At 39.6% G+C, this 27,780-nt stretch overlaps 1 protein-coding gene across 4 annotated transcripts in view; it reads left to right on the plus strand.

Moving 5' to 3' along the window:
- Positions 1-27,461, plus strand: part of LOC122414241 (venom acid phosphatase Acph-1-like) — a 208,058-nt gene extending 180,597 nt beyond the window's left edge. For all 4 annotated transcript variants that reach the window (XM_043425322.1, XM_043425324.1, XM_043425320.1 and 1 more), the window contains one exon: positions 26,195-27,461. In XM_043425322.1, coding sequence (XP_043281257.1) covers positions 26,195-26,416 — 222 coding nt within the window. In that variant the 3' untranslated portion in view covers positions 26,417-27,461. The remainder of the gene's footprint in view (positions 1-26,194) is intronic.
- Positions 27,462-27,780: the final 319 nt, after the last annotated feature.

The following is a 27,780-nucleotide window of genomic DNA, read 5'->3' on the forward strand; positions in this document are numbered from 1 at the left end:
AAAAACTGACGGCACCATCGGAAACTATGGAGCCGTTGACCTTCATACCGGAAACCATAGACAAATTCACCTCAACATCGGAAACTATGAAGTTATCGACCGGGATAGTGAAAACTATGAAGTCGTCGATCTAGTCCACGAAAACAATGGGAAAACATACCTGGACATTGAAAACTGCCGAGCCGTTGATCTAGACCTCGAAAAGCATGGAAAAACATACAGAGACGGCGAAAGCCATGAAAAAATATACCTATCCATCGAAAACCATAAAGCTGTAGACGTAGCCATCGAAAACAATGGAGCCGACGACCTAGACCATGAAAACCATGGAGAAACATATCCAGACATCAAAAAGTATGGAATTGTTGACTTAGCATCAAAAACCATGGCGGAATATACCTGGACCACGAAAATCATGAAGGAACATACCTAGACATTGAAAACTATGGAGAAATATACCTGGACATCCGAAACCATGGAGGAATATACCTAGACATTGAAAACTATGTAAACACATACCTAGACATCGAAAGTTATAGAGCCATCGACCTAGATCACGGAAATGATGGAAAAATATACCTAGAGAACAAAAACTATGTAAATACAGACCTAGCCATCGAAAACTGTTGAGCGGTCAACCTAGACCACGAAAAATATCGAGAAACATACCTAGACGTCGATAACTATGATGCCGGCGACCTCGCGCACTAAAACCATGAAAAAAAAACGAAAAACATGGAGGGACATACCTAGACATAAAAAAAATGATGGAATAATACACCTGGACATCGAAAACTATGTAGAAACACACTTAGCCGACGAAAGCCAAGGAGAAGCATACCCCGCAAACGAACAGTATGGAGCTGTCCACGTAGACATCGAAAACCATGGAGGCATCTACCTAGACCACGAAAACCATAGAGAAACATATCCAAACATCGAAAACCATGGAGAAATATACCTCAACCACGGAAACCATGATGGAACATGCCTAGATATTGAAAACCATGGAGGAATATACCTAGACATCGAAACCTATAGAGGAATTATCCTAGACCACGAAAACCCGAGAGAAACATACCTGGACATCAAAAACTGTGGAGTCGTCGTCCTCGACTGCGAAAACCATGAAGAAACATACCTAGACCACGAAAACCATGAAGGAATATACCTAGATCACGAAAACCATGGAGGAATATACCTGGACCACGAAAACCATGAAGGAACATACCTAGACATCGAAACCCATGGAGGAATTATCCTAGACCACGAAAACCCGAGAGAAACATACCTGGACATCAAAAACTGTGGAGCCGTCAACCTCGACTGCGAAAACCATGAAGAAATATACCTAGACCATGAAAACCTTGGAGGAATCTATCTAGATCACCAAAACCATGGAGAAACATATGCATACATTGAAAACCATGGAGGAACATACCTAGGCATCGAAAACCATGGAGGAATAATCTTAGATCACGAAAACCCGAGAGAAACATACCTGGACATGGAAAACTGTAGAGCCGTCGACCTCAACTGCGAAAACCATGAAGAAACATACCTAGACCACGAAACCATAGAGGAATCTAACTCGACCACGAAAACCATGGAGGAATCCACCTAGACCACGAAAACCATGGAGAAACATATCCATACATCGAAAACCACGGAGGACTATACCTGGACCACGAAAACCATGAAGAAACATGTCTAGACATTAAAAACCATGGAGGAACATACCTAGACGTCGAATGCATGGAGGAATTATCCTAGACCACGAAAACCCGAGAGAAACATACCTGGACATCGAAAACTGTAGAGCCATCGACCTCGACTGCGAAAACCATGAAGGAATCTACTTAGACCACGAAAACCATGGAGAATTATATCTTTACATCGAAAATCATGGAGGAATATACCTGGACCACGAAAACCATGGAGAAACATGTCTAGACATAGAAAACCATGGAGGAACATACCTAGACATCGAAATCCATGGAGGAATTATCCTAGACCACGAAAACCCGAGAGAAACATACCTGGACATCAAAAACTGTGGAGCCGTTGACCTCGACTGCGAAAACTATGAAGAAACATACCTAGACCACGAAAACCTCGAAGGAATCTATCTAGACCACGAAAACCATGGAGAAACATATCCATACATCGAAAACCATGAAGGAACGTGTCTAGACATTGAAAACCATGGAGGAACATACCTGGACATCGAAACCCATGGAGGAACATACCTGGACATCGAAACCCATGGAGGAATTATCTTAGACCACGAAAACCCGAGAGAAACTACCTGGACATCGAAAACTGTAGAGCCGTCGACCTCGACTGCGAAAACCATGAAGGAATCTACTTAGACCACGAAAACCATGGAAAAACATATCCATACATCGAAAACCACGGAGGAATATACCTGGACCACGAAAACCATGAAGAAACATGACTAGACATTGAAAACCATGGAGGAATATACCTAGACACCAAAACCCATGGAGGAATTATCCTAGACCACGAAAACCATGGAGAAACATACTCGGACATCGAAAACTGTGGAGCCGTCGCCCTCGACCGCGAAAACCATGAAGAAACATGCCTAGTCCACGAAAACCATGGAGGAATATATCGAGATATCAAGAAATATGGAGAAATTCACGTGGACATTCAAAACCATGCAGGAATATACCTAGGCGTTAGTGGACTATAGAGAAATATACCTGGATATTCGAAACTATGGAGAAATACACCTGGACATCAGAAACCATGGCGGAATATACCTAGACATCGAAACCCATGGAGAAATTATCCTAGACCACGAAAAACATGGAGAAACATACCTTAGACATCGAAAACTGTGGAGCCGTCGACCTCAACCGCGAAAACCATGAAGAAACATACTTAGACCACGAAAACCATGGAGAAACATACCTGGTTATCGAAAACTGTGGAGCCGTCGACCTCGAACGCGAAAGCCATGGAGGAATATACCTAGACATCAAGAATAATAGAGAAATACCCTTGGACATCAAAAACTATGGAGAAATACACTCTCACATCAGAAACCATGGAGGAATATACCTAGACATCGAAATCCATGAAGGAATTATCCGAGACCACGAAAACCATGGAGAAACATACCTGGACATCGAAAACTAAGGAGCCGTCGACCCAGACCTCGAAAACCATGAAAAAACATACCTAGACGACGAAAGCCATGGAGGAATATATCCGGACATAAAATACTATAGGGTTGTCGACCTAGACATACTCGAAAAATCCAGCGGCGTCGACCAGGATTTTATATTTTTTTATTTTTATTATTTATTATTTAATTTTATTTTTATTATTATATTTTTTCATTTTATTATAATATTATTATATTATATTATATATTGTATAATATAATATATATATTGTATTATACATTAATTATAATAAAATATTTATTATAATGTATTTTATTATTTATTAATAAATAAAATATATATTATATAATCATACGAGTTATGAGTAAGCCAGGAGCTGGTATTGCCCCCGCTGTCCGCACATTCTCTGTCTCTCTCGCTCAGCGACGCGCAAGAGAGGGGGTAGCCGCGTTCAGCGTACTGTGTGACAGGAGCGCCGAGAAATGTATACCAGGCCTGCAAAGGCCGTAAGTCCGAACGTAAACATGCTCAACTTACGCCTCTCTGTCTCTAAGAAATGAAATTTATCGTAAAGCGTTCGGTCTCAATTCTTTAAAGAGACATATCTCGGGAATGGCTGAATGGATTTACTTCCAACAAAGACCAATGGAAAGGGAAAAATCGAAAAAAAATTCTCACCAATTTTTAGATTTTTTAATAATATGGTTTGTCCGCAAGCGCCGTTTGAAAACTCTGTGACGTCAAAAATCGGCATATTCGCGTATATAAGAGTGCGGCAGGGCTCGCGCTGGCTTTTTCTTTACGCGCTGCTGATTTTCCTTTTAATACTTGGCGTCGAGCCGCTACCGCGTCTCTTGATATTCATACAATTCCCACGTACGAAAACTCATTGGAATTGGAGTATCTTTGGCGATGAATTTCAACAGTTGAATTTTCCGTTTATCCGCCACGGTGACGTATGGAACGAGCCATTCAATTTTTTATAGTGTAATTTTATAATCTTCAGCGGCTGGTTGAACTATTGCATCATCATCGGAACGTGATCTAGTCAAAATCAATTCGTAGTTTGCATTCACCACCATTTTTCGATAATCTTCAGCAAATCCCAACAGCATGCTCAGTGGTATGCATACGTCAAAATTTCCTGCTACATCCCCAATCGGTTTCGTCTCATCGAGATCGACCCAACCGATGTTCTCAAGCATTGTACTTCTCGCCGACGAACGAGATGTATATCCTTTCATAAGAGATGTGATTCCCACATTCTTATTACGATCGATTTCAACGGCGTTAAGTTCATAACGCACCTCCTCGAATAAATGACAAATGGAATTGTTGACGAGGCTCGTTGCAGCTAACGCTGTACCATCCGCCTTTGTCAGTTTACCTCAAATGTGAATTGAACTTTTGCTCGATAAAATTAATAAATCTTGATGTTGGATGGAAATACGTATTTCATCACTATTGTTGTATGTTGACGATGCGTATGGTTGATGAGCATGAACCTCATAATGTATGATGGATTCGTCAAACATGACGGGTGTCTGGATGTTTATGATTTCTTCCTCCATCGCAAGCAGCAAATGCACAACATATAATTTCTCACACGGCAACTCCACGAATTTTGAGACCCAAACTCTTTATTAGTAGAAGGTTTTGAAGTGTTAACGCTTTCAGCGTCGTTCGACGACTGGTTTCATGATCCCATGTGGGCTTATTAATATTGCTAATACGGTGATTGTAAATTGTCCCCATCGAGATTTTATATGAAGTCTTACGGTGATTACTTCGACACGAAAATTTGTCAAATCTCCGTCCTGATCAACAATACGAAGTTGTATATTGTCAATTCGACGATTTGTGATTGGTAGATAAATGACACTCGATGATACTTCGATGATTTTATAGCCAGCCGGTACAGATGGAAAAAATTCATGAATTGTGTGAACTTTTCATCCGTTGATGTATGCACCAGTTGTTATGTTACACTCGACTCGGATGGCGTTCACTTTGATAATGGATACCGGCAAATCAGACACGTGTCTTTTATTGGGTTTCAATCGACGCGATGCAAAACCCAGAAGAGTTCTAATAGTTCGATGTAAAATCAATCGATTGATTACACTCAATTTCACTACGTAGCGTATAATTATTCGGCTTAAGCTGAATTTGTATGTTTGTCAACTCAGCTTTCAAATATTTTTCAATATCTTCAATTTCATAGCTGCCCGTTGGAATGGTCAACACTTGCGTTCCAACATGAAATTCATTGCAACCAATGTCGATATTTGGAATTGAATTGAACGTGAGCAGCTCGACGAGTCCAACAGTATAATTTTTGTCGGGCGATAGTTCGATGGGTGGAAAAAATCATGCTTCGAGTATGGAGGATGTGCCAGTGATGGTAATGGTTAAACTATCATCCATGATGCTCGCAACTTTAGAACTAAACACATAGCTCCATAGTCTTTATTTATATAGTTTATAATTGTCTCGCCGATTCAGCTGATTACACAAAAATTTTAAACATAAATGTCCACATATTATTGTGTCATATTCTTGTCATTTTTTATAATTATATTTCACGCTACCAACATTAAAGTATTTCATGAGTTCGGGTGGAGGTGGAAGATTGCCAACGCTGTCAAAATATGTGATTCTTCGGTCAGATTTTTTATAAGCAACCCAGTGTATATCAGGTCCCACATTAACATCCAAATTAACGATTGCTGATTCTTGCTTGAGTGGTCCATTTTCAGGTAAAGTGTCACGCATGAAAATGCCGCGAAAGTTATGAATTTTCATGGCTCTCGCATACTTTAGCAGATCGATGTCGGTGAGCGGTTGATGTGGTAGCGTGATTATACGTTTTTTGTCCCGAGGTATAGACCCAAACCCTGTTTGTATCGTTTCAGATGTAAACCTTTACCCAAAGCGATGGCCTCGAGTGTTCGATTGTGACGCTTACGTTCGTCCAATTCCTTTTTAGCCGCTTGAGCAGCATTTACAGCTTTGACTATTGCAGCACTGCCACCCGACAATGCTCCAACAGCGCTAAGACCGGCAAAGATGGGTACGAGTAAGGGTAATAAACCGCCGGTTTTTTGAGGAACAGGTAGAATCCTAGGCGTGCGTACTTTAACGCCCTTTACACCAGCTCGCGCACCTTTCAATGCAGACATTACAACTTTACGAGAATCATCACTACGTATCATTGCTTTCTTCGCAGCACCGATAATCGTTTTCAGGCAAACACTTTTCGGGCGTTTCATACCCAATCCAAATTTCCTCTTAGTCTTCATAACGTTCGTCACAGCCCAAGCACTTGCTCTTTCACCGAGACTCACGTCTTTCGAGGTTACACGCTTCCAAGCTTGTTCAGCCAAAACTTTATCCGCCAAATGTCTTGCTTCCAAATTGTCGCGATTTTTTGAATATGCTATATCGTGCTGTTTGCAAGCTGCGTCCAGCGGATTTATACCTGGATCACCACGAGCAAGACGTTTGACCAATTTTGTGCCAGGTCCACAATATTGATAGCCTGGTAGATGTAGTTCCACGAGGAGATTGTTGATTATACTGTTTACCAAACCTTTACCAGGTTTATCATGTACAATCATCACTCTGCAGTGGTCGCAACTCGACTAACTATTCTAACATTGTAAAGTTGCATTTATGTGATTTGTTCAATCAGTCGCATACGAGATGAAGTCGAAGAAACAAGTTTTGAGCGGTCAACTCCCCATAATAAATTTCGATGAATTTATTGTCAGAGCGGGTAGTGTGAAGAAGTGTCATGGAAACTTACTACCTAACAGCATTCGAGTCGTATTTTGTGGCCCCTCGAATTGTGGAAAAACGAATGCCTTACTCACGCTCCTAATACATCCAAATGGTTTGAGATTTGAGAATATATATCTATACTCGAAATCTTTGAAGCAGCCTAAATACCGATTGCTCGAGCAAATGCTTAAACCTGTGGAAGGAGTGGAATTTTTTCAATTTAACGAGCATGAACAAGTTGTGGCACCTAGTGAAGTTCACCCAAACTCCATATTCATCTTTGACGATATAGCTTGTGAGAAACAGGACAATGTGAGAGCATTTTTTTCCATGGGAAGACACGAGATTGTGGATAGTTTTTATCTCTGTCAGACGTATACTCGTATTCCGAAACATCTCGTGAGAGACAATGCAAATTTCATAGTGCTATTCAAGCAAGATGATATGAACCTCAAACATGTATATAATGATCATGTTAATACGGATATGACTTATGCAAGTTCCAAAAAAATGTGTGTCAAGTGTTTGAAATCGAATAAGTATGGTTTCATCACGATTGACAAGGACAGTGAATTGAATGCTGGAAGATATAGAAGGGGATTTGATTCTTTCCTCACTGTCGATGATGATGATGATGATGATAAATAATTTTTCCCCTGGATTTTACAAGACAGTCTAAAGTCTGACTTACTCGTGTCAACATGAAGCGCAAAGAAATTTTAAAGGAGACGGCCGTATTGAGTGAATTTGCCAAGGCGAGTGATGCAATCAGACGAAAACATCGAATGTTGAAAAGTGAACGTAATAGTGCTCAGCAGAAAATGCCAGATGTGTTTTAACCGATTGTTGAACCGTTAGAAGAACTAGGTTCATATACGAAAAAACCTAAAATTAAGAATGAACGTGTAAATGTTAAACAGGAGGAGGAGGAAGAGGAGGAGGCTCCAAATTTTGGAGAAAATAGTATGCAGCAAGATATTTCTTTCAAAGACGATATTTGGCATGATGCAATTACTGATGAGAATGTTGGTATACCCTTAACTAAAAATAGTGATAATGATATTCATGAAGATAATAATGATAATGATGATGACCCTTGATACGAAGATGACCTTCTGGCCTCACATACAGAAGACGGCCCAGAGGGCGGCAGAGAGGATAGCATCCTTGAGCCGCCTGATGGCCAACACGACGGGACCGAGACCGGGGAAACGGCGACTGTTAATGGCGACAGCTCACTCGATCCTCCTGTACGGTGCGGAGATCTGGGCAGACTCCCTGCAGACAAAGAAGTACTGCAAGACGATGACGATGGTACAGCGACAAGGAGCGCTGCGAATCGCTTGCTCCTACCGGACAGTCTCTGCACAAGCTGTTCTGGTGGTGGCGGGCGTAATTCCCGTGGATCTCCTTGCGTTTGAACGTAAGAGGGTCTACGGGAGCAGCGCGGACATAGGACGGAAGAACGCGGCAATTGCCGAGCGCGAAAGGACGATAGACACTTGGCAAGGACAATGGACAAACGGAAACGATGGCAACTGGACGAGACGACTTATACGGGACCTGAGGCCGTGGCTCGGAAGGAAGTTCGGGGACGTGAATTTTTACGTTACCCAGCTCTTGACGAGGCATGGTTACTTCCGACGGTACCTCCACAGAATGAACAGAGTACGAACACCTGACTGTAAGTACTGTGGACATGAACGAGACGACGCGGAACACACATTTTTCGCGTGTGACCGCTGGACGAGACAGAGACAAGAACTGGAAATAACGGTTGGCAGTATTACTCCGGAGAATATCGTCGGGGTAATGCTGCACGAACCTGAGTGGTGGTGCTTAGTCGCCACCTACACGGAAACGATACTGCGACGTAAGAACGCGGACGGCTGCTTGACGGATGACTGAGCAGACGGAGTGACGCGACGTGACGATAACGGTGGGACAGAACGGACGAACGAACACAGACAGAACCCCCAGTCAGAAGTAATATCAACATAGTCCCTGGCTGGGGGGAAGGACAACAAGGAGGTGGCGGTTTTAGTGGGTAGGCCTATTTTTTTGGGAGTCCCACATACCCATGTAGTCCGTAAGACTACATGGAATCCGTAAAAAGGATTTCCGCAACTCCTTGGTAAAAAAAAAAAAAAAAAAAAAAAAATGATAATGATGATGACGATGATAATTTAGAATCATCTGGAGATATTGATAATTTGATACGTGAATATCTGGGCTTACTGCGTAGTAATAACAAAACAAGATTGGATGGCTCGTATGGAGTACGAAATCTCGCTCAAAACAGATTAATGATTGGTGATTCACCGATTCATTTCGAACTCGATCATATAATGGTTGGAGATGAAAAGTATCCCAAAAGTATTGGCTTGTAAAAAAGTATGGAACTGTTGTTTAAAAAAGAGCACGAACTCAAATATGTAACACCAAATAACTTGGAGAAATATCAGAAAATTGTCATCACAACGAATGCTCATAAAAAATTTTATAAACGCACGGGTGCGGTACGTCAGGATAAAAGTAGTAAATTTAAAAATTATATATCCCAAATGCTCGGTAGCAACGATAAGAAGGGTGGTGCTCTGCCTCAGTATAAGGTAGCACGAATGCATACCTTTGTCGACTATGTTCATTGGGATGATCCGAATGAATTAGTGGATCGTCTTCGCTTATTGCTCGCATCGCAAGTTGCTGGAAATTCAGCACATTCGAATAAATATATATCGATTATCGAGGAGTTGCGTGAAGCTGAAATCATTTATTAACGCGTGACGGCTTGCTTTCATCCACATTCCCAACATGAGCGTTGATGTGTTTGGACGAAAGTGGAGTAGACGTGGTGCAGGGCCTCCGGGTAAACCCGGTGCTGGATTTAATACAACACACGGTCATTATAATTTGGAACGAAAACGATCAGGAAACGTTGGCGAGCCAGTAAATGCTGGAGATGTTGTAACACTCGGTGTAATGAACAGTCGCATTAACTCTATGATTCGTAGTGCAACTCATACAATGGATCAAATGTGTATATCGAGTGTGTTTATTCTAGAAAAGCGTGTAAATGATGATTTCACCACACTACGCAAGGAGATGTAAAATTTGGAAAGTACTATCGCGAAGCAAATAAAAAATGATCTCGCCAGCCTATTCAATGAGATGAAAGATTTGGAATGTGCAATCACTGAGCTTGAAAGTGACTTTCAACTTTTACGAGACGTTCGAATGGATGTGAAACGAATGAAAAAATCGACTCAGTCTTGAAAAAAAAAAAAAAAACGTAGATAGGACGTGTTTTTGTCGATGAGCGAGAAAATGAGTGAAAAGAAGCTTGCAGTGGTTAAGCCAGCTCGGCGGAATTATCCACGTCGACATGTGGATATACGTGGCCTGGATGAGACTTGGCAAGCTGATCTTGTAGATATGTCAGCATATGCACAACACAACTCCAACCATAAATTCCTCCTCACCGTCATCCATATATTCTCCAAATTCGCCTGGGCCGCACCGTTGAAGAGTAAAAGGGGAAAAGATGTGAGTGCTGCAATGGAGTCGATTCTCAGCAAAGGACGCATACCGAAAAATCTTCACGTCGATCGAGGAAAAGAATTTTATAATACGAACTTTAAGGCTTTGATGAAAAAGTATAATATACACTTGTATTCTACATTTAGCAGCTTGAAAGCATCAATTTGTGAGCGCTTCAATCGTACACTTAAGAATAAAATGTGGATTCAATTTAGTTTTCGCGGAAACTAGAAATGGATCGATATTCTTAATATGTTAATTACAAAATATAATAATACTATACATCATACGATTAGAATGAAACCGAAAGATGTTGACGCAACAAATCAGAAACAACTATTGCGTAATGTTTTCAATCAAACTGCAATGGGAAAGAAGCGAGCTAAATTATAAATTGGAGATAAAGTGCGTATAAGTAAATTTAAGAATGTATTTGAGAAAGGTTATACTCCAATTCTCTTCCATACCCCTCCATCCCCCTCCAATTCTCGAGACTCGTATGATCAAGCCTTATATTGTAAAGGTCTGAGTTTAGAAAAGCAGGTAGAATGAAAAAAGAGACTTGTAGACCTGTTTCTTTTTATTCAACACAAAAATGTAAAATATTGAAGAAAAATATTCTCTCTCTCTCTCACGCTTACATACATATTTACATTTCAACAATATCAAATTTTTGACAGATCTTAAATCTGCATCTCTTCTTCGGAAATGTTTGAGTACATGGGGATCTTGTAGTGACCCCACGGCAATGTCTCCACCGTCCCCGGTATAATATAACGCTTGTCGTCATGTGGGCTCAGGGCAATTTTTGTTTCTGAGATGGTATATACCTGATGTGATGTTGAACGAATTGCTGATTGATGACGTGTCACTTCAGTCTCTTCGTTCAAACATTTTACAAAATCGTCAAAGTTTATTGTTTTCGCAACAACATTGCTCTTCACACCCTTAACCTTCTTTACATCTTCTTTACCCTCGACACGCGTGGCATACATTTTTGACCTGAGCCCCACAAACTCCGTCATAATGGATCCATTATTCTCGTCCTTCGTGAGACCCGGAACCTTTTTCTTGACAAGCGGAATATGGTAAGCATTGTCAATGGGATAGTCACTCGTATTAAATTTGGAGAGATTTTCTGGCATATCTCGATAAACGTCATCACACTCAATTTTATATTTCAAACTATCTGTATCTGGATACATTACTGAACATTTATCCCCATACTTTGGAGTCATAAACTCATGATGAAACGTATAGAACCATGTTTTCGATATATCGAGAATTGACATGCCTACGTATATTGGTTTGTCAAATTTCACCTCAAGCTTACGCAATTCAACGGCTATCAAGTCAATTCTGTGTTCAGATCAATGTAGCCTGCCAGCCATGGAGCTTCAGCAAATAGCAATATTCTATGTATTTTCTTGAGTATGAGCCCATGACTCAGACAGTGTTGAAGAATTCGGTAATGGATAACAGAGCGCTCTTTATCGAAAACGGTTGCAAGTAACTTTTCTTGTTTCTTACCCGGTGGTTTGCCATGTTCAGGACAGAGAGGCAAGTCTTTGTGTTTGTCATGCAAGTTCGCCGGATACTCCAAATCAACTTCAAGTATATAACCTTTTGTCGGATCTGGAGAGTTTATATCAAAGTTCGAGATGTCTTCGAGAAACTCAAAATCTCGATACGGTAATGGCGTTTTCATTGCACTTCCATACAGATTATTTACATCATAGTTCATAAGGTATGTGGAAGCTTGTGATGGATCGAAAGATTGAATGTACTAGTTATTTGCACGTGCATATCTCCTCGAACATCGACTTAAACCCCCGCGTATACCTCTCTCAATAAACAATACCATATCAATGTCGGTGAGTAGTTCAAATTTAATTCCAGTAAATTTAAGCGTAGCATCCCAGGTGTACCCCGGGAGAGTGAAATAATATGCTGGGTCAAGCCCATAACTTTGTTGATAACTAACTCGGAAATTTTCAAAAATGTCTGTCAGTAAAAGAACATCCGTTTTCAAACAAAGATCGCTATATTCCCCCAGCATTTGAATTGAAAATCGCTCCCAAACTGTTTGTGCATGTTGATATTCAATTTCAGAAATTGTTGTGTCTGCTAAAGAACTGTAAAAAGCATCCCGAGGTGGAAGCTTTGTATCATTTAATTTTTCAAAACAGTCGATGTATTCATACGGGAAGACTCCTTTTCTCGTCAAAAGAGTGAAATCATCGTGTGAAATATTTGAAAATTGTGATTTTAAAACTGTTAGTTGGTCAATCAACAGGAGCGAAGCTAATTTATCAAGACTTGAACTCATAAATTTGAATGAATCAATAAAACGGAGTCTTATCTGTTTTCTATAGGCATGTGACGATGATTTAACTATTTTTAAAAAAGAAATATATTTTTCTTTTGTTAAAGGGAGTAAATCGATTTTCCCGTCAAACGCTATGGCCACCTCCTTTATTATGAAATGCGCGTCGTAGCCCGATAGATTGTGAAAAACAATCGGAATGAAAAATGAATTTTTGTAATTTAAATTGCAATTGCCATGAGCAGGACCTCGAAACTGTCCCGTTAGATGGCAATGATCGCGTACACGTTGCTCTTTCCCGATAAAGGGTTTCTCACAAATGTGACAGTTTACGTCCTCGCGAAATTTTTTCCATTCTGCCGGCGATAATTCCTTCATCGGGACATTCGTTAGTAAAATTTTTTCCACGCGGAGTGCCAATTCTTTCAACTGTTCAACGAACCACCCAATACAATTTTCACTACGACGTGAATAGTATCCCGATAAGGATGAATCGTATGAACAGCTAACGTAAAATCCTATGCTGAAAACTTTATGATGGTTCAAAGAGCTAACACTTCAAAACCTTCTACTATTGAAGAGTTTGCGTCTCAAAATTCGTGGAGTTCGCGTGTGAGAAATTATCTGCTTTGCTCGTTGTGCATCTGCTGCCTGCAATGGAGGAAGAAATCGTAAGCATCCAGACACCCGTCATGTTTGATGAATCCATCGTACATTATGAGGTTCATGCACATCAACCATACGAGTCGTCAACATACAACAATAGTGATGAAATACGTATTTCAATCCAGCATCAATATTTATCAAGTCTACCGAGTAAAAGTTCAATTCACATTTGCGGCAAACTGACAATGCCGGATGGTACAGTGTTAGCTGCAACGAACTTCGTTGACAATGCCATTTGTCATTTATTCGAGGAAGTGCGTTATGAACTTAACGCCGTTGAAATCGATCGTAATAAGAATGTGGGAATCACATCTCTTATGAAAGGATATACATCTTATTCGTCGGCGAGAAGTGCAATGCTTGAGAACACTGGTTGGCTCGATGTCGATGAGACGAAACCGATTGTGGATGTAGCAAGCAATTTTGACGTATGCATACCACTGAGCATGCTGTTGGGATTTGCTGAAGATTATCGAAAAATGGTGGTGAATGCAAAGCACGAATTGATTTTGACTAGATCACGTTCCGATGATAATGCAATAGTTCAACCAGCCGCTGAAGATTATAAAATTACACTACGAAAAATTGAATGGCTCGTTCCATACGTCACCGTGGCGGATAAACGGAAAATTCAACTGTTGAAATTCATCGCCAAAGATACTCCAATTCCAATGAGTTTTCGTACGTGGGAATTGTATGAACATTCAATGTTACCAGCGACATCGAAACACGTGTTTTCAGTCAAGACATCAACGCAGCTAGAAAAACCTCGATGTGTGATCCTGGCATTCCAAACAGGACGAAAGAATAATAAGAGGCAAAATGCGAGTAATTTTGATCATTGTAACGTTACTGATGTAAAATTATACTTGAATTCACAATGTTATCCTTATGGTAATATGAATTTGAATATAGAACAAAATCAGTATGCAGTACTGTACGATATGTATACAAACTTTCAACCAATGTACTACAATAAGGAGGCCGAACCATGGCTTACAAAAACGGATTTTCTCAAATATGCACTTCTCATTGTGATTGACTGCTCGAAGCAGAACGATTCTCTCAAGTCTGGACACTGTTGATGTGCGCCTCGAATTTGAAACAAGCACAAATGTTCCAGCACAAACATGCGCATACTGCCTCATTCTACACGATCGCATCGTTGAATACAATCCTGTGAGTGGTGGGGTGAGAAAATTGGTATAAAACCATACCATCAACTTCTTTAGCCAACAGTCATCATGGATTTTGTCATCGATCCACAAGGCTTCAAAGGACCCATAAATGAGTTTATACTCAAAGAAATTTCAATCATTCGTGCGGACGTAAAGAATGCTGAACCTCTCACACTTTTCTTCGCACCACCGTATGCATGGGATTCTCTGCCGACAAAGTATAAAACGACAAACAAATGGCTGGAACGTAATTTTCATGGATTATCATGCGATTTTGGGGTAATACCATACGATGCGGCAAGAGGAATAATTCAAACTATCTTACGCGGCGCTCATACCATCTTCGTAAAAGGCTGCGAAAAGTCTTTATGGCTGACGAACTTTTTGGATCTGACAACGGAGATTGTCGATTTGGAGACTTTGGACTGCCCATCGTTGAAAAAACTGCCGAAAAGTCGATCGAAATCCGACCACCACCACCACACCAACGAATTGAAATTCAATTGTGCAACGAAGAATGTAAAATCTTTGCAAAGCTGGTTATACGGATATCATGCATTATGTAATAGAGGGATCTTTGAATAAACAAAACAATTTTTTCATAAATGTGTAATTTTATTTATACAATATTCCTCCTCCTCCCCCTTTCTTCAACATATCATACATTTCATCGGCGATTCAGATATATACATTTTTGCGTTGAGAAATATTAACAATCTCTTTGAAAAAACTCAATTGCATTCCATTCACCACCGAGGTATTTCATGTAGAGTTGTCCACAATGAGCCGTTTCCAGAAGTTTCACGAATACCGTTGAATATGGTGAACTGATTCCCGATTTCGGCAACGCATCGTTTTCCCCATTTGGTATTTGCTGTCCTCACGTCCGAGACGAGATATTCCTCGTTGATTTGCAACTCTTTCAGCTTCTTGGAAGGAAGATACTCTGACTTGGTGATGATTTTGTTGATTGCGGAAAACTCCATTATGGATGTAGTTTTTGAGATTTTCTTCAAAGAGCAAGTCTTGGCTCAACTTTACGAAGATGTGGAGTGATGATTTTTTCTTCTGGGCTCTGGTATTTGTAGTTTTTTCATCCATCCCTACCCCAAAACTGAAACATCCCCTACTACACATTTCAAAAAACAGGTTTAAACTTGATCAACGCTCGCATCGATGCAGCTTCCCCCGACTATCCCTCGGCTCATCCATTTTTGACTTCACCAAAGTTGCAAACACCTGCATGCTTGTTCAAACACGTTGAGAGCATTTCTTACAATTTGAACGGAGACGTGCTGGACCGTCAATATGGTCATCCATCGAAGATGTTTTCCAGTAATCATGACATCGACGGAACGATTGAATTTCAACGTCAGATTTGTAATAATAGGGTAAACGCTCCCACAGAATATCCGTAAAGTCACTGAAATATTTCTTGAACGTTGATGGTGATATAATCAAGAGTACTTCTGTCGTCATTTCACGAGGGTTTCTTATACAATAAATTGCATAAATATTCACTAGTTGCTCCATGATCAAACATTTTTCACACTCTCGACGTAGTGGTCCTAGATCATCAATATGAGTCCGTTCCCATGGTGGATTAAAATGATCGTGACAATATTGATAAGACTGAATCTCACTATCACTTTGCAAATGTTCAGATAATCGCTCCCATAATGACGGAATGAATTTACTATAATATTTTATGAGCAGAACCTTAGGAATCGATTCGAGTTCGTTCTTGGTCAGCATCCAATGTTCTTCCAACGGATGGATTGCATACATACTCGTACATCTATCCATCTTGAGCTCAACTTGTGAAATGATTTTTATTTTTTCCTTCCAAGTCTTTTTGAAAAATTTACTCACTCCCACTTCCATTTTATAAACTAGTTTATATACTTTTCTCCATCTGAATCGAATAATTTTTTTTCACTCCATATTCTCATAAAAGTATTTCCCGAGTACTGGTTAACCTGAATTTAGAAAAAATACGACATCTATTCAGGTGAAAATTCTTGGAATGCATCTTTGCGAAGGACGGGAAGTGCAGGTGTTCACATTTTTTTTCTATCCACTGACCCATAAGAAAAAGTCTTCCTATGTGTTTCAAATTGAATTGTAAAAGGGCTATTCGAAGATACCCCGTAACGTCCGGTAAACTTCCGCTCAGAGCTAGTCAATCACTTTTTTATTTGTGCCAGCCGGAAAAAACTTTCACTCAGGGCTAGTCTATCCCTTTTTTTTTTTATTACTACGACATGGTAGGTCTTTGCAGGTCTTTGGTAACCTTGTTACGTCCCAGGAGGGAGGATTAGTTGGGGCCACACAGTCGCCGATTTAGAGAAGCAGAGTGTACGTTGAGTACATCTGCCAGTGAGTCTTCTTTGGGACTTGTGCAGGGCCCGAGAACATATACTATATTTTCGGGTATAGGTGACCTTTTTATTGAGGTTGTGCCCGCGAATTGGAAGGATTTTCCAATTGTTGAGCGGTGTCGAAGGCTTCTTGAATAAATGCTGATTGTGATATTTTGTTTACTACAAAATATGTCGATGAATTTATTGATTGAAGTTTACACTTATTTACACTATATACGATTGATGATGAATATTATAACTATACGAGTTAGTGATTTAACTGAAGAGTTTGAGTTTTTCGGTTAGTTTTCAGTCTTGATATTCTGAAGGTTCGCTGCTGAATGACTACAACTAGAGTTTTTTGAGTAGATCGGAGTTAGAAGATAAGATGCATTTTTTGGGGGTTGGATGCTGTAGAGGGGAGTCATTCTCTGTGGTTTTTTAGTTTGGATTGGATAATATATGATTAGGTGGGTGAGCTGACTTGGTGATTGTATTTGAATATGGGGGAGACTTTTCCGGAGATATAATTGGAGGAAAAGTCGCGCGAGGTTTTCTCGGAATTAGGGAAAGTGTGTTAAGCGGAGTTTCTGGGATCTGCACGTGTTGCACTTGAGATAAGAGCGTGTGTTTTCGGGACTCGTGGGAAACACGAGTTTTGAAACGCGGCTCTGAAATTTTTTGTGGATTTAAGAAACGTTGCATTGATAATAAATTCAAGGATAGGGAATCGGTCTTGGAATATTTATTTGTGATTTTCCGTGCTCGTCTTGTAGGATTATTTATGGCGCCGGAACGTCGGGGAGAGTCTAGGGCGCGCGTTATGCGTGTTTAAAGAATGGACAGTTAAGGAAAAAAATATGTACGAGCGCCGGGTGTCTCGCAGGATGTGTCTGTTTATAATCTATGTATTTGTTAGAGATGGTCTGGGTATGCTCTGTGTTTGAATATATTCTCAAATAAGAACTATGTATCGACAAATGATGATGAAGGTTAGAAATATGCTTGTGATAGCGATTGAGTTAAAGAGAAAAAGTGAGGGGCGTTTAGCGTAATGCTAGGACGTAACACCTCCCTCCTTTAGATTAAGCGTCTCGCTCAATTAGATTAATTGAAATTTAATCGCGATAATATATGAGGGATTGATAATCATCGTTTGTCGATTTACACTGGAGTTAGATTTATTGCTAAATTTTTAAATTAAATTACAATGTCGTTTTGAAAATTATTTTATTATTGTTATACGTTTATCGTTTTATTGCTTATGCGTAATGATTAAGGTGATTATTTGAGCGCTGACCAGTTATTCTGGTTGATTTTTGATTCGATGCGCAATATAAAGTTGAGGTAAGTATTAAAGTATTAAAAGGTCGTGACCGTCGTTTTAAATGATTTTCTATATTCGCATTGTCAATAAATAAATTTAAAAAAATGTTTAACTGTGAAAAAATATGAGATCTATTGCAACATAAACAGTGAATGAATTACGTTTCCTGTAAGAATTCAAAATTTTGGAAATAAAAAAAATAATGAGATCATTTTCTAACGTAGCCAAGTAAAGTGAATGAATTAAGGTTCCTGTGGAATTCATTCGTGTACACTTTTAGCCCTAATCACTCACTTCTACAGGAAAATTTTTCAGCAAGCGTCACAGAGCAATAAAGGTTTCTAGAATGATTCTGCAATTATTAAGAAATTATCATCTGCTTTTATGCTAGCTCAGATTATAAACTTCTAACATTTTACACAATATGATACAAGAACCTTTTATAAAGAAAAGCGCAAATACGTGTACAAGTGCATGCGTTGTATCTATGCGATGTACTGCATAAATTCATTGTCAATATTACACACAAACTTGGCGTGCATGGTTTTCAATCGGAAGCTCGGCGAAGGAATGCCTCATCCGACCATATATTTGGAGAAACCTTGAATATCCACTAATGTAATTGTTTTTTAATTTGCCATCCCTTTTCCATCCAACTATTTTATTAAGTAGTTCGACGTGAGATCCCGCGCTGTGTACATAAAGAAAAATATCCATTCTCGACTAGTTCGACTGATTAATTCATTACTCCAAATGCTTCCTATTTAACGGGTTTACTTTTCTCAAATCAATTTTTACACAGCTTACTCCTTTGTTCATCCATTTCAGTACTTGTGTAATTCACCCTATCATCTGCCCATTTGGTAAAAAAATGAGTGTACGGACAAACGAGAAAATTGAAAATGAATTTGTGCAGTACATTCGTATAGATACAATACATGCACTTGTACGCGTAAACTGTTTTAAGTTTATAACCCGAGCTAGCATAAAAACAGATGATAATCTCTTAATAATTGCAGAATCATTCTAGAAACCTTTATTGCTCTGTGAAGCTTGCTGAAAAATTTTCCTGTAGAAGTGAGTGATTAGGGCTAAAAGTGTATACGAATGAATTCCACAGGAACCTTAATTCATTCACTTTACTTGGCTACGTTAGAAAATGATCTCATTATTTTTTTTATTTCCAAAATTTTGAATTCTTACAGGAAACGTAATTCATTTACTGTATATGTTACAATAGATCTCATATTTTTTCATAGTTAATAATTTTTTTAAATTTATTTATTGACAATGCGAATATAGAAAATCATTTAAAACGACGGTCACGACCTTTTAATACTTGGCGTGCCTTTTTTACTTTTTGAAGTTTTAATATTTACTGATTTCACTTCTTTTTGCGAGGCGTGACAACTATATAGGAATCGTATTTCATTCACTGTATTTGTAACTTCAGAAAACGATCTCATTTTTTTTTTATATTTTGAAGTTTTTTATTGATAATGCAAATATAGAAAATTATTGGAAACTACGGTCGCGACCTTTTAATAATTGGCTTTCTTTTTTTACTTTGTCAATTATTTTTTTTTTCTGATTTAGCTTATTTTTTAGAGGCGTGACAATATTTACTTGAGAAAAAAAATACATTCCTCGTCTTCGACGAAAATTTTTAAAACGATTTGTTTCAAGTTGAGTGCTTTTCTCTATGTGGCAAAAGCAATCGACACAGCCAATTTTTCTATGTAGACGGACGAAAACTGTGCGGTTATGTTCATGTGAGTTGAAACCTGTTACAAGCAATAATGGTGACGATTTTGATTATCCATTCAGCAAATCGAATTTTCCAATGAAAGATTGGGAATTTCCTATGCAATGGGATGATATTTTTATTTTCTATTCCTTTTTTTGAAAAGCTCCATTTGTTTACTTGGAAAAATGATTTTTGAAACTATCTTCTTCTCATTCATGGATTCCATGTTGACATGGATACTGTGAATGGTTTGCAATGTCCAAGGAGATGTTTCCATGGTATTCAATGTCTAAGACCACAGCTTTATGGTTATTGGTGCCCAGTGATATTTTTTCATGGTCTTTTGTAACGTCTGAACCTGCCTCGTCAATGGAAACTATTAAATCGCAGATCTAAATATCGATAACTATGAGGAAATATATCGTAAACCATGCACCGTTTACCTAAATATCGGGAAATATAAAATTGTCGAATATACAGGTTGTCCCATTTTAATCTTACACCTGACTTTTCTCGGAAAATATTGCTCGGATCAAATATTGTGTGGAACAAAACTTTTAGGAGTTGAAAGGGGACGTATGATAAAAATTGGTTTGTGGATCCAAAATTCAAAATGGCGGCGTGAGAATGGCCGACATGTTTTTTCGAATGGAAACATAACTTTTTTTCATCACCAAAAAATTTTTTAGCGCAAAACCAACAACTTTTGTTGGAAAAATTTTTTGATTAAGTTCATATTTTTCTAGTAAGAACATCATTTTGAACTATTTTAGAGGTATCCAGGATGTACCGCGAAGAGATCTTTAACGTACCAAGTGCAAGTGCGTTTGCGTGTAAGGAGCATATCAACGATTTCGTTGGGACTGAAATCAGCCATTGTTGCTAATTTTCAGAATTTTCATCTAATTTAAGAACTTTTAAAAATTTCGAGAATCAAGAATTTTTCTCTGATTTCAGAACCTTTACAAATTTTCGATTTCGTCTCTTGCTAATGGCTGCGAAGTCAGAAGATAAACGTTTCAATCAATTTTTCATCCGTGGGTGATCACAATGACTTCTGAAATAAAAAATTCTTCTATGATTTAAAACTCTAAAGTAAGAGAACTACGCAAAGTTAGACTACGTCAGTACTACCAATGATGTTTTCTTTAATCTCTTACAAAGTGAACTTACCTTTAATCGTAAGTGAGGCTTACGCTTAAAGATAAGTACACGCAAGCGAGGGTTACGCTTAAAGATAAATTCACGTAAGCGAGACTTCCGCCTACTTTTGAGTTGTAAATCAGAGAAGAATTTTTTATTTTAGAAGTCATTGTGATCGCCCACGGATGAAAAATTAATTGTAACGTTTATCTTCTGACTCCGCAGCCATTAGCAAGAGACGAAATCGAAAATTTGTAAAGGTTCTGAAATCAGACAAAAATTCTTGATTCTCGAAATTTTTAAAAGTTCTTAAATCAGAGGAAAATTCTGAAAATTAGCAACAATGGCTGATTTCAGTCCCAACGAAATCGTTGATATGCTCCTTATTTTAGGGAGGTGTCGGGGCAATTACTTCCGAGCTGAAAATTTGTATCGACGTGAATATTCTGATCGTCGTCACCCATCACGGCAGACAATCCGAACCCTTGAGCAGCGAGCGAGGGCAGGTCGGATGATCCGCCACCGTCAACATTTCCCAAACGTCAATAATTTTGGTGGATTGCATGAAGCCCGAAACATGGCTATTTTAGCCATGATAGCAATTGATCCTCATTTGAGTGCCAAAGTGATCTCGGAACGACTGGGGTTTCCCAAATCGACAGTGCACCGTGTATTGAGAGGTGCGAAACTTCACCCGTACCGACTACAATTCCACCAAGACACTCCTAATCCAGATCCGTTGCGAAGGGTGGCGATTTGTCGGTGGGCGTTGAGACAAATCGAGCGATCCAGGGACTTTTTTCGATACGTGATGTTCAGTGATGAATCCACTTTCAACAACCGTGGTCAAGTGAACCGATGGAACTTTCGGTATTGGTCTCATCAGAATCCACATTGGTTGAGACAGATCGATCACCAGCATCGATGGAGTTTGAACGTATGGTGTGGTATTGTGAACGGGCAATTAATAGGTCCCCATTTTTTCGAGGGAAATGTGAACTCTGTCCGTTACCTTGATTTTCTACAAAATGAACTGCCTCTTTTGCTAGAAGATCTGGATTTGGAAACACGTCAACAGATGTGGTTTCAGCAAGACGGTGCACCCGCTCACTGGGCTAATGTTGTTCGAAATCATCTGGATACAACATTTGGTCAATGGTGGATTGGTCGAGACGGTCCTGTAAATTGGCCTCCAAGGTCACCAGATCTTACGTCTCCTGATTTCTTTTTGTGGGGGTACTTAAAAGACGCTGTCTACCGTCAAGCTCCAACAACACGAGAGAACATGAAGGAGCGGATAAGAGCTGCCTGCCGTGCGATCCCGAGAGATGTTCTCCTACGCACAGTTGATGGTTTTGAGAGAAGAGTTCACGCATGTTTAAACATGAATGGAGGGATCTTCGAACATCTCTAGGGAGGGATCAGAGTACACTCACAAGGAGGGTTTGGAATCCGAAAATACTGCGGTAGTGACGAACCGCAGAGACCTAATCCTTGTGAGCTCGTATCTATGGGCATAAAGGCACTGCATGCCCCTCTTTTTAAAAAAAGTTGAAAAATAAAATGAAAATAAAAAACACACACACATGCCACTCCACGTATGCACGCATATGTGGACGCACACGCAACCGCACTTGCACTTGGTACGTTAAAGATCTCTTCGCGGTGCATCCTGGATACCTCCAAAATAGTTGAAAATGATATTCTCACTTAAAAAATATCAACTTAATCAAAAAATGTTTCCTACAAAAGTTGTTGGTTTTGCGCTGAAAAATTTTTTGGTGATGAAAAAAAGTTATGTTTCCATTCGAAAAAAACATGTCGGCCATTCTAACGCCGCCATTTTGAATTTTGGATCCACAAACCAATTTTTATCAAACATCCCCCTTCAACCCCTAAAAATTTTGTTCTACACAATATTTGATCCGAGCAATATTTTTCGAGAAAAGTCAGGTGTAAGATTAAAATGGGACACCCTGTATATTGAAAAATACGAAGGCATCCACCTAGACATCGAAAACCCTATAGTCGCTAAACTAGACATCGAAAACTATAGAGCCGACGACCTGGATATCGAAAACCTTAGAAAAACTCACCACACTATCGGAAACTATGGAGCCGTTGACTTTCATATCGGGAACCATGGATAAATTCACCTCAACATCGGAAACTATGGAGCTATCGACCGGGATAGTGAAAACTATGAAGTCGTCAACCTAGTCCACGAAAACAATAGGAAAACATACCTGGACATTGAAAACTACGGAGCCGTTAATCTAGACCTCGAAAAGCATGAAAAAACATACCAGGACGACGAAAGCCATGGAGAAATATACCTAGCCATCGAAAACCATGGAGCTGTCAATGTAGACATCGAAAACAATGGAGCCGTCGACCTAGACCATGAAAACCATGGAGAACCATAACCAAACATCGAAAACTATGGGATTGTTGACCTAGCATCAAAAGCCATGACGGAATATACCTGGACCACGAAAACCATGAAGGAACATACCTAGAAGAAAACTATGAAGAAATATACCTGGACATCCGAAACCATGGAGGAATATACCTAGTCATTGAAAAATATGTAGACATATACCTAGACATCGAAAAGTATGGAGTCATCGACCTAGATCACGGAAATGATGAAGAAATATACCTAGAGAACAAAAACTATGTAAACTCAGACCTAGCCATCGAAAACTGTGGAACCATCAACTTAGACCACGAAAACCATGGAGAAATATACCCAGACATCGATAACTATGGAGCCGTCGACCTCGCCCACGAAAACCATGAAAAAATACGAAAACCATGGAGGGACATCTCTAGACATTAAAAATCATGGAATAATACACCTGGACATAGAAAACTATGTAGAAACATACTTAGACGACGAAAGCCAAGGAAAGTATACTCAGCAAATGAAAAGTATGGAGCTGTCCACGTAGACATCGAAAACCATGGAGGAATCTACCTAGACCACGAAAACCATGGAGAAACATATCCATACATCGAAAACCATGGAGGAATATACCTGGACCACGAAAACCATGAAGGAACATACCTAGACGACGAAAGCCATGGAGGAATATCTCTGGACATAAGAAACCATGAAGGAATATACCTAGACATCAAAACCCATGAAGGAATTATCCTAGACCACGAAAACCATGGAGAAGCATACTTGGACGTCGAAAACTCTGGAGCCGTCGACCTCGACCGCGAAAACCATGATAAAACATGCCAAGACATTGAAAACCATGGAGGAATATACCTAGACATCGAATCCCATGGAGGAATTATCCTCGACCACGAAAACCCGAGAGAAACATATCCATACATTGAAAACCATGAAGTAATATACCTGGACCACGAAAACCATGTAGGAACATATCTAGATATCGAAACCCATGAAGGAATATACCTAGACATCCAAACCCATGGAGGAATTATCCTAGACCACGAAAACCATGAAGAAACATGCCTAGACATTGAAAACCATGGAGGAATATACCTAGACATCGAAACCCATAGAGGAATTATCCGAGACCACGAAAAACATGGAGAAACATACCTGGACATCGAATCCTGTGGAGCCGTCAACCTCGATCGCGAAAACCATGGAGGAATATACCTAGACATCAAGATCTATAGAGAAATACACGTGGACATGAAAAACTATGGAGAAATACACTTGCACATCAGAAACCATGGAGGAATATACCTAGACATCGAAATCCTTGGAGGAATTATCCGAAACCATGAAAACCATGGAGAAACATACCTGGACATCGAAAACTAAGGAGCCGTCGACCCAGACCTCGAAAACCATGAAAAAACATACCTAGACGACGAAAGCCATGGAGGAATATATCTGGACATAAAAAACTATGGGGTCGTCCACCTAGAAATCGAAAATCGCGATAGAATGTACCTAAACCTAGACCTCCAAAACCCATGAGCTATCGCCCTAGACATCCTCGAAAAATCCAGCGGCGTCGACCAGAATTTTATATTTTTTTTCATTTTTATTATTTATTATTTAATGTTATTCGTATTATTTAATTTTTTTATTTTATTATATTATTATCATTTTATATTATATTATATATTAATTATAATAAAATATTTATTATAATAATATTTTATTATTAATTAATATTAATGAATAAAATTATATATATATTATATAATTATATACATATTTTATGCGCAAACCAGGAGCTGGTATTGCTCCCGCTGTGCGACCATTCTCTGTCTCACTCGCTCGGCGACGCAGAAGGACAGGGGGTAGCCGCGTTCAGCGTAGTGCGTGACGTAGAGTGTGACAAAAGTAAGAAATCGTGCAAAGGACGTAAGTCCAAATGTAAACAAGCATAATTTACGCCCCTCTGTCTCTAAGAAAATGAAAATCCCGAAATGATGGATTTTAAATCACTAACGTTACATATCTCAGGATCGACTGGACGGATATACTTGCAACAAAGACCAATGGAAAGGGAAAAATTGAAAAAAAATCAACACCAATTTTCATGTTCTTTCATAAAATGGTTTGTTTTTGAGAGCCGTTTGAAAATTCTGTGACGTCATAAAACCGGCATATTCGCGTATATAAGAGTAGCGGCAGGGCTCGCGCTGGCTTTTCTTTTGCGCTGCAGTTTTTCTTTTTAATACTTGGCGTCGAGCCGCTACCGCGTCTCTTGATATTGTGGTATTTGTTTGTTGAGTTAATAATTCTAACATTGTTGATTATTGTTTACAGATTCTTGTGTTCTCAAGATTAATGTTGTTATATATACGTTGTAGTTATATGTAATGTAAGGGAAATTAGTTAAAATTAATAGTGATGAAAACAGATTTGGGATTTTCATATTTTCGAGTTTACAGAGTTCATTTTTTTTTGTTTCTTTATTATTTGTACTAATTCTCGTTGTTTGTTCTTTGTTATTGTTTTCAGGAGTCAGGAATCCTCTTTATTGAGGACTTGAAGAGACGCCGGGTGGAGAAATTGGGGATTCGGAGGTTGAACCGACTGTTAGAAGATGCCAATTGCTTCTGTGCCTTTGGATTGAGGTGGATGATGAAGGGTTGTCTGGGGTCAGTCCATCCAGAGGAGGATTGGGACCACCCTGCGTGGTCATCACCTCGTGGCATTTACGCCGCTTATGACGATGATTAAGGATGGGAAGGGAGAGGGGAATTTATATTGTTTTTATGTTTTTTTTTATATGTCACGTCCCGCGTGCGTTAGGGCACATCCGCGGGGCGTGACGACGCTCTTGAGACTTGGCAACGGAGCGACCTTGGCTCGACCTCTGTGCGTCGCCTCGTGCCGTCGCGAGTTGTGGGCCTCGGAATCCGCTGGCTCAGCATCGCCTGACCCGGGTTTCGAGGAGGAATATCCTTGGGTGCGACCGGGGTGCTGACGGCGCGGGAATATCACGCCACGACGATCGCTTTCGAGCAATCGTCGCCGTGGCTGATATTCTCGGCCTTAGTTCCGTTTGATCTTCTCAGACACTCGGTCGTCCCCACGGATAACTCCGTAAGTTAGCCACTCGCGGCGGTTAAGTAAAACCTGAAATAAAGGTGAAACCGCACAGAGGTCGTCAGCCTAACTTTCGTTAATAACGCGTAGTGAGCAACGCACTGCCTCTTGCCTCACGGACGTTCTGTTGCCGAGTCTTGCAGACTCTTGTGTGCACCCCTCTATCAATCTTCTCTCACTTTTCATAATTTTTCGTTATTTCCCTTCGGTGTGTGTGTAAGCGTGTGAGACCATCGCGCGTCAATTGTAGCGCGGTGCTGCGGTGTGCAGAGTGGAAAAGGGAGGGGAGAGTTGTCCCCTCAAAACCGATAACTGTAAGTTTCTATTTTCTGTTCATGTTCTACGTTTCTCACTATTTTCTTACTTTCAATAAATTTGCACTATTTGTTCAATAAATTACAAGTAATAAATTGTCCGAGTTCTATTGACACCTTGAGCGTTCCCGTCAACTTTCCTCGGGGCCCGTACGGGACCATAGGCGAATCTAAAATCTCGGGAAATCCTACGCTTCACGTAGGTTGGTGGCAGCACTACACATAGACCGTCTCAAATAATCATCATCTTTGTTCGTCCCTTCTGGACGTAACATATATATATATTTTTGAGTTAATGTAATGGGGAGCTTGGTGTCTTTCCTTCTCTTAATGGGAAGGGAGGAATAAATTTTGAAAGATAACTTTGTTTTTTTCTTGTTCCTCGTTTCCTGTTTCCATTATTTTAAGTTCTCGTCGTTTACTCGTCGTCTGGTTTTTGTCGTTTGTCATCGTTGGGTTTTCGTTTACTCGTCATCGTTGGATTTTGGCTTTTCGGGTTTGTTCGATGTTGAAGAAAAGAAAAAATCATGATAATAATAATTTTATTATTTTTTATTTTCATTTTTATTTTTATTTTGATTTTTGTTTTTATTTTTAAGGGGGGGGGGGGGCAAGGCGGTGAAAAATATTTGCTTTTACCGTTTGACCCGATTATTGGAAGGGTTCTTTTCTTTAATTTCG

The sequence above is a fragment of the Venturia canescens genome, chromosome 7 (genome assembly GCF_019457755.1).
Source record: "Venturia canescens isolate UGA chromosome 7, ASM1945775v1, whole genome shotgun sequence".
In the NCBI taxonomy this organism is placed as follows: domain Eukaryota; kingdom Metazoa; phylum Arthropoda; class Insecta; order Hymenoptera; family Ichneumonidae; genus Venturia; species Venturia canescens.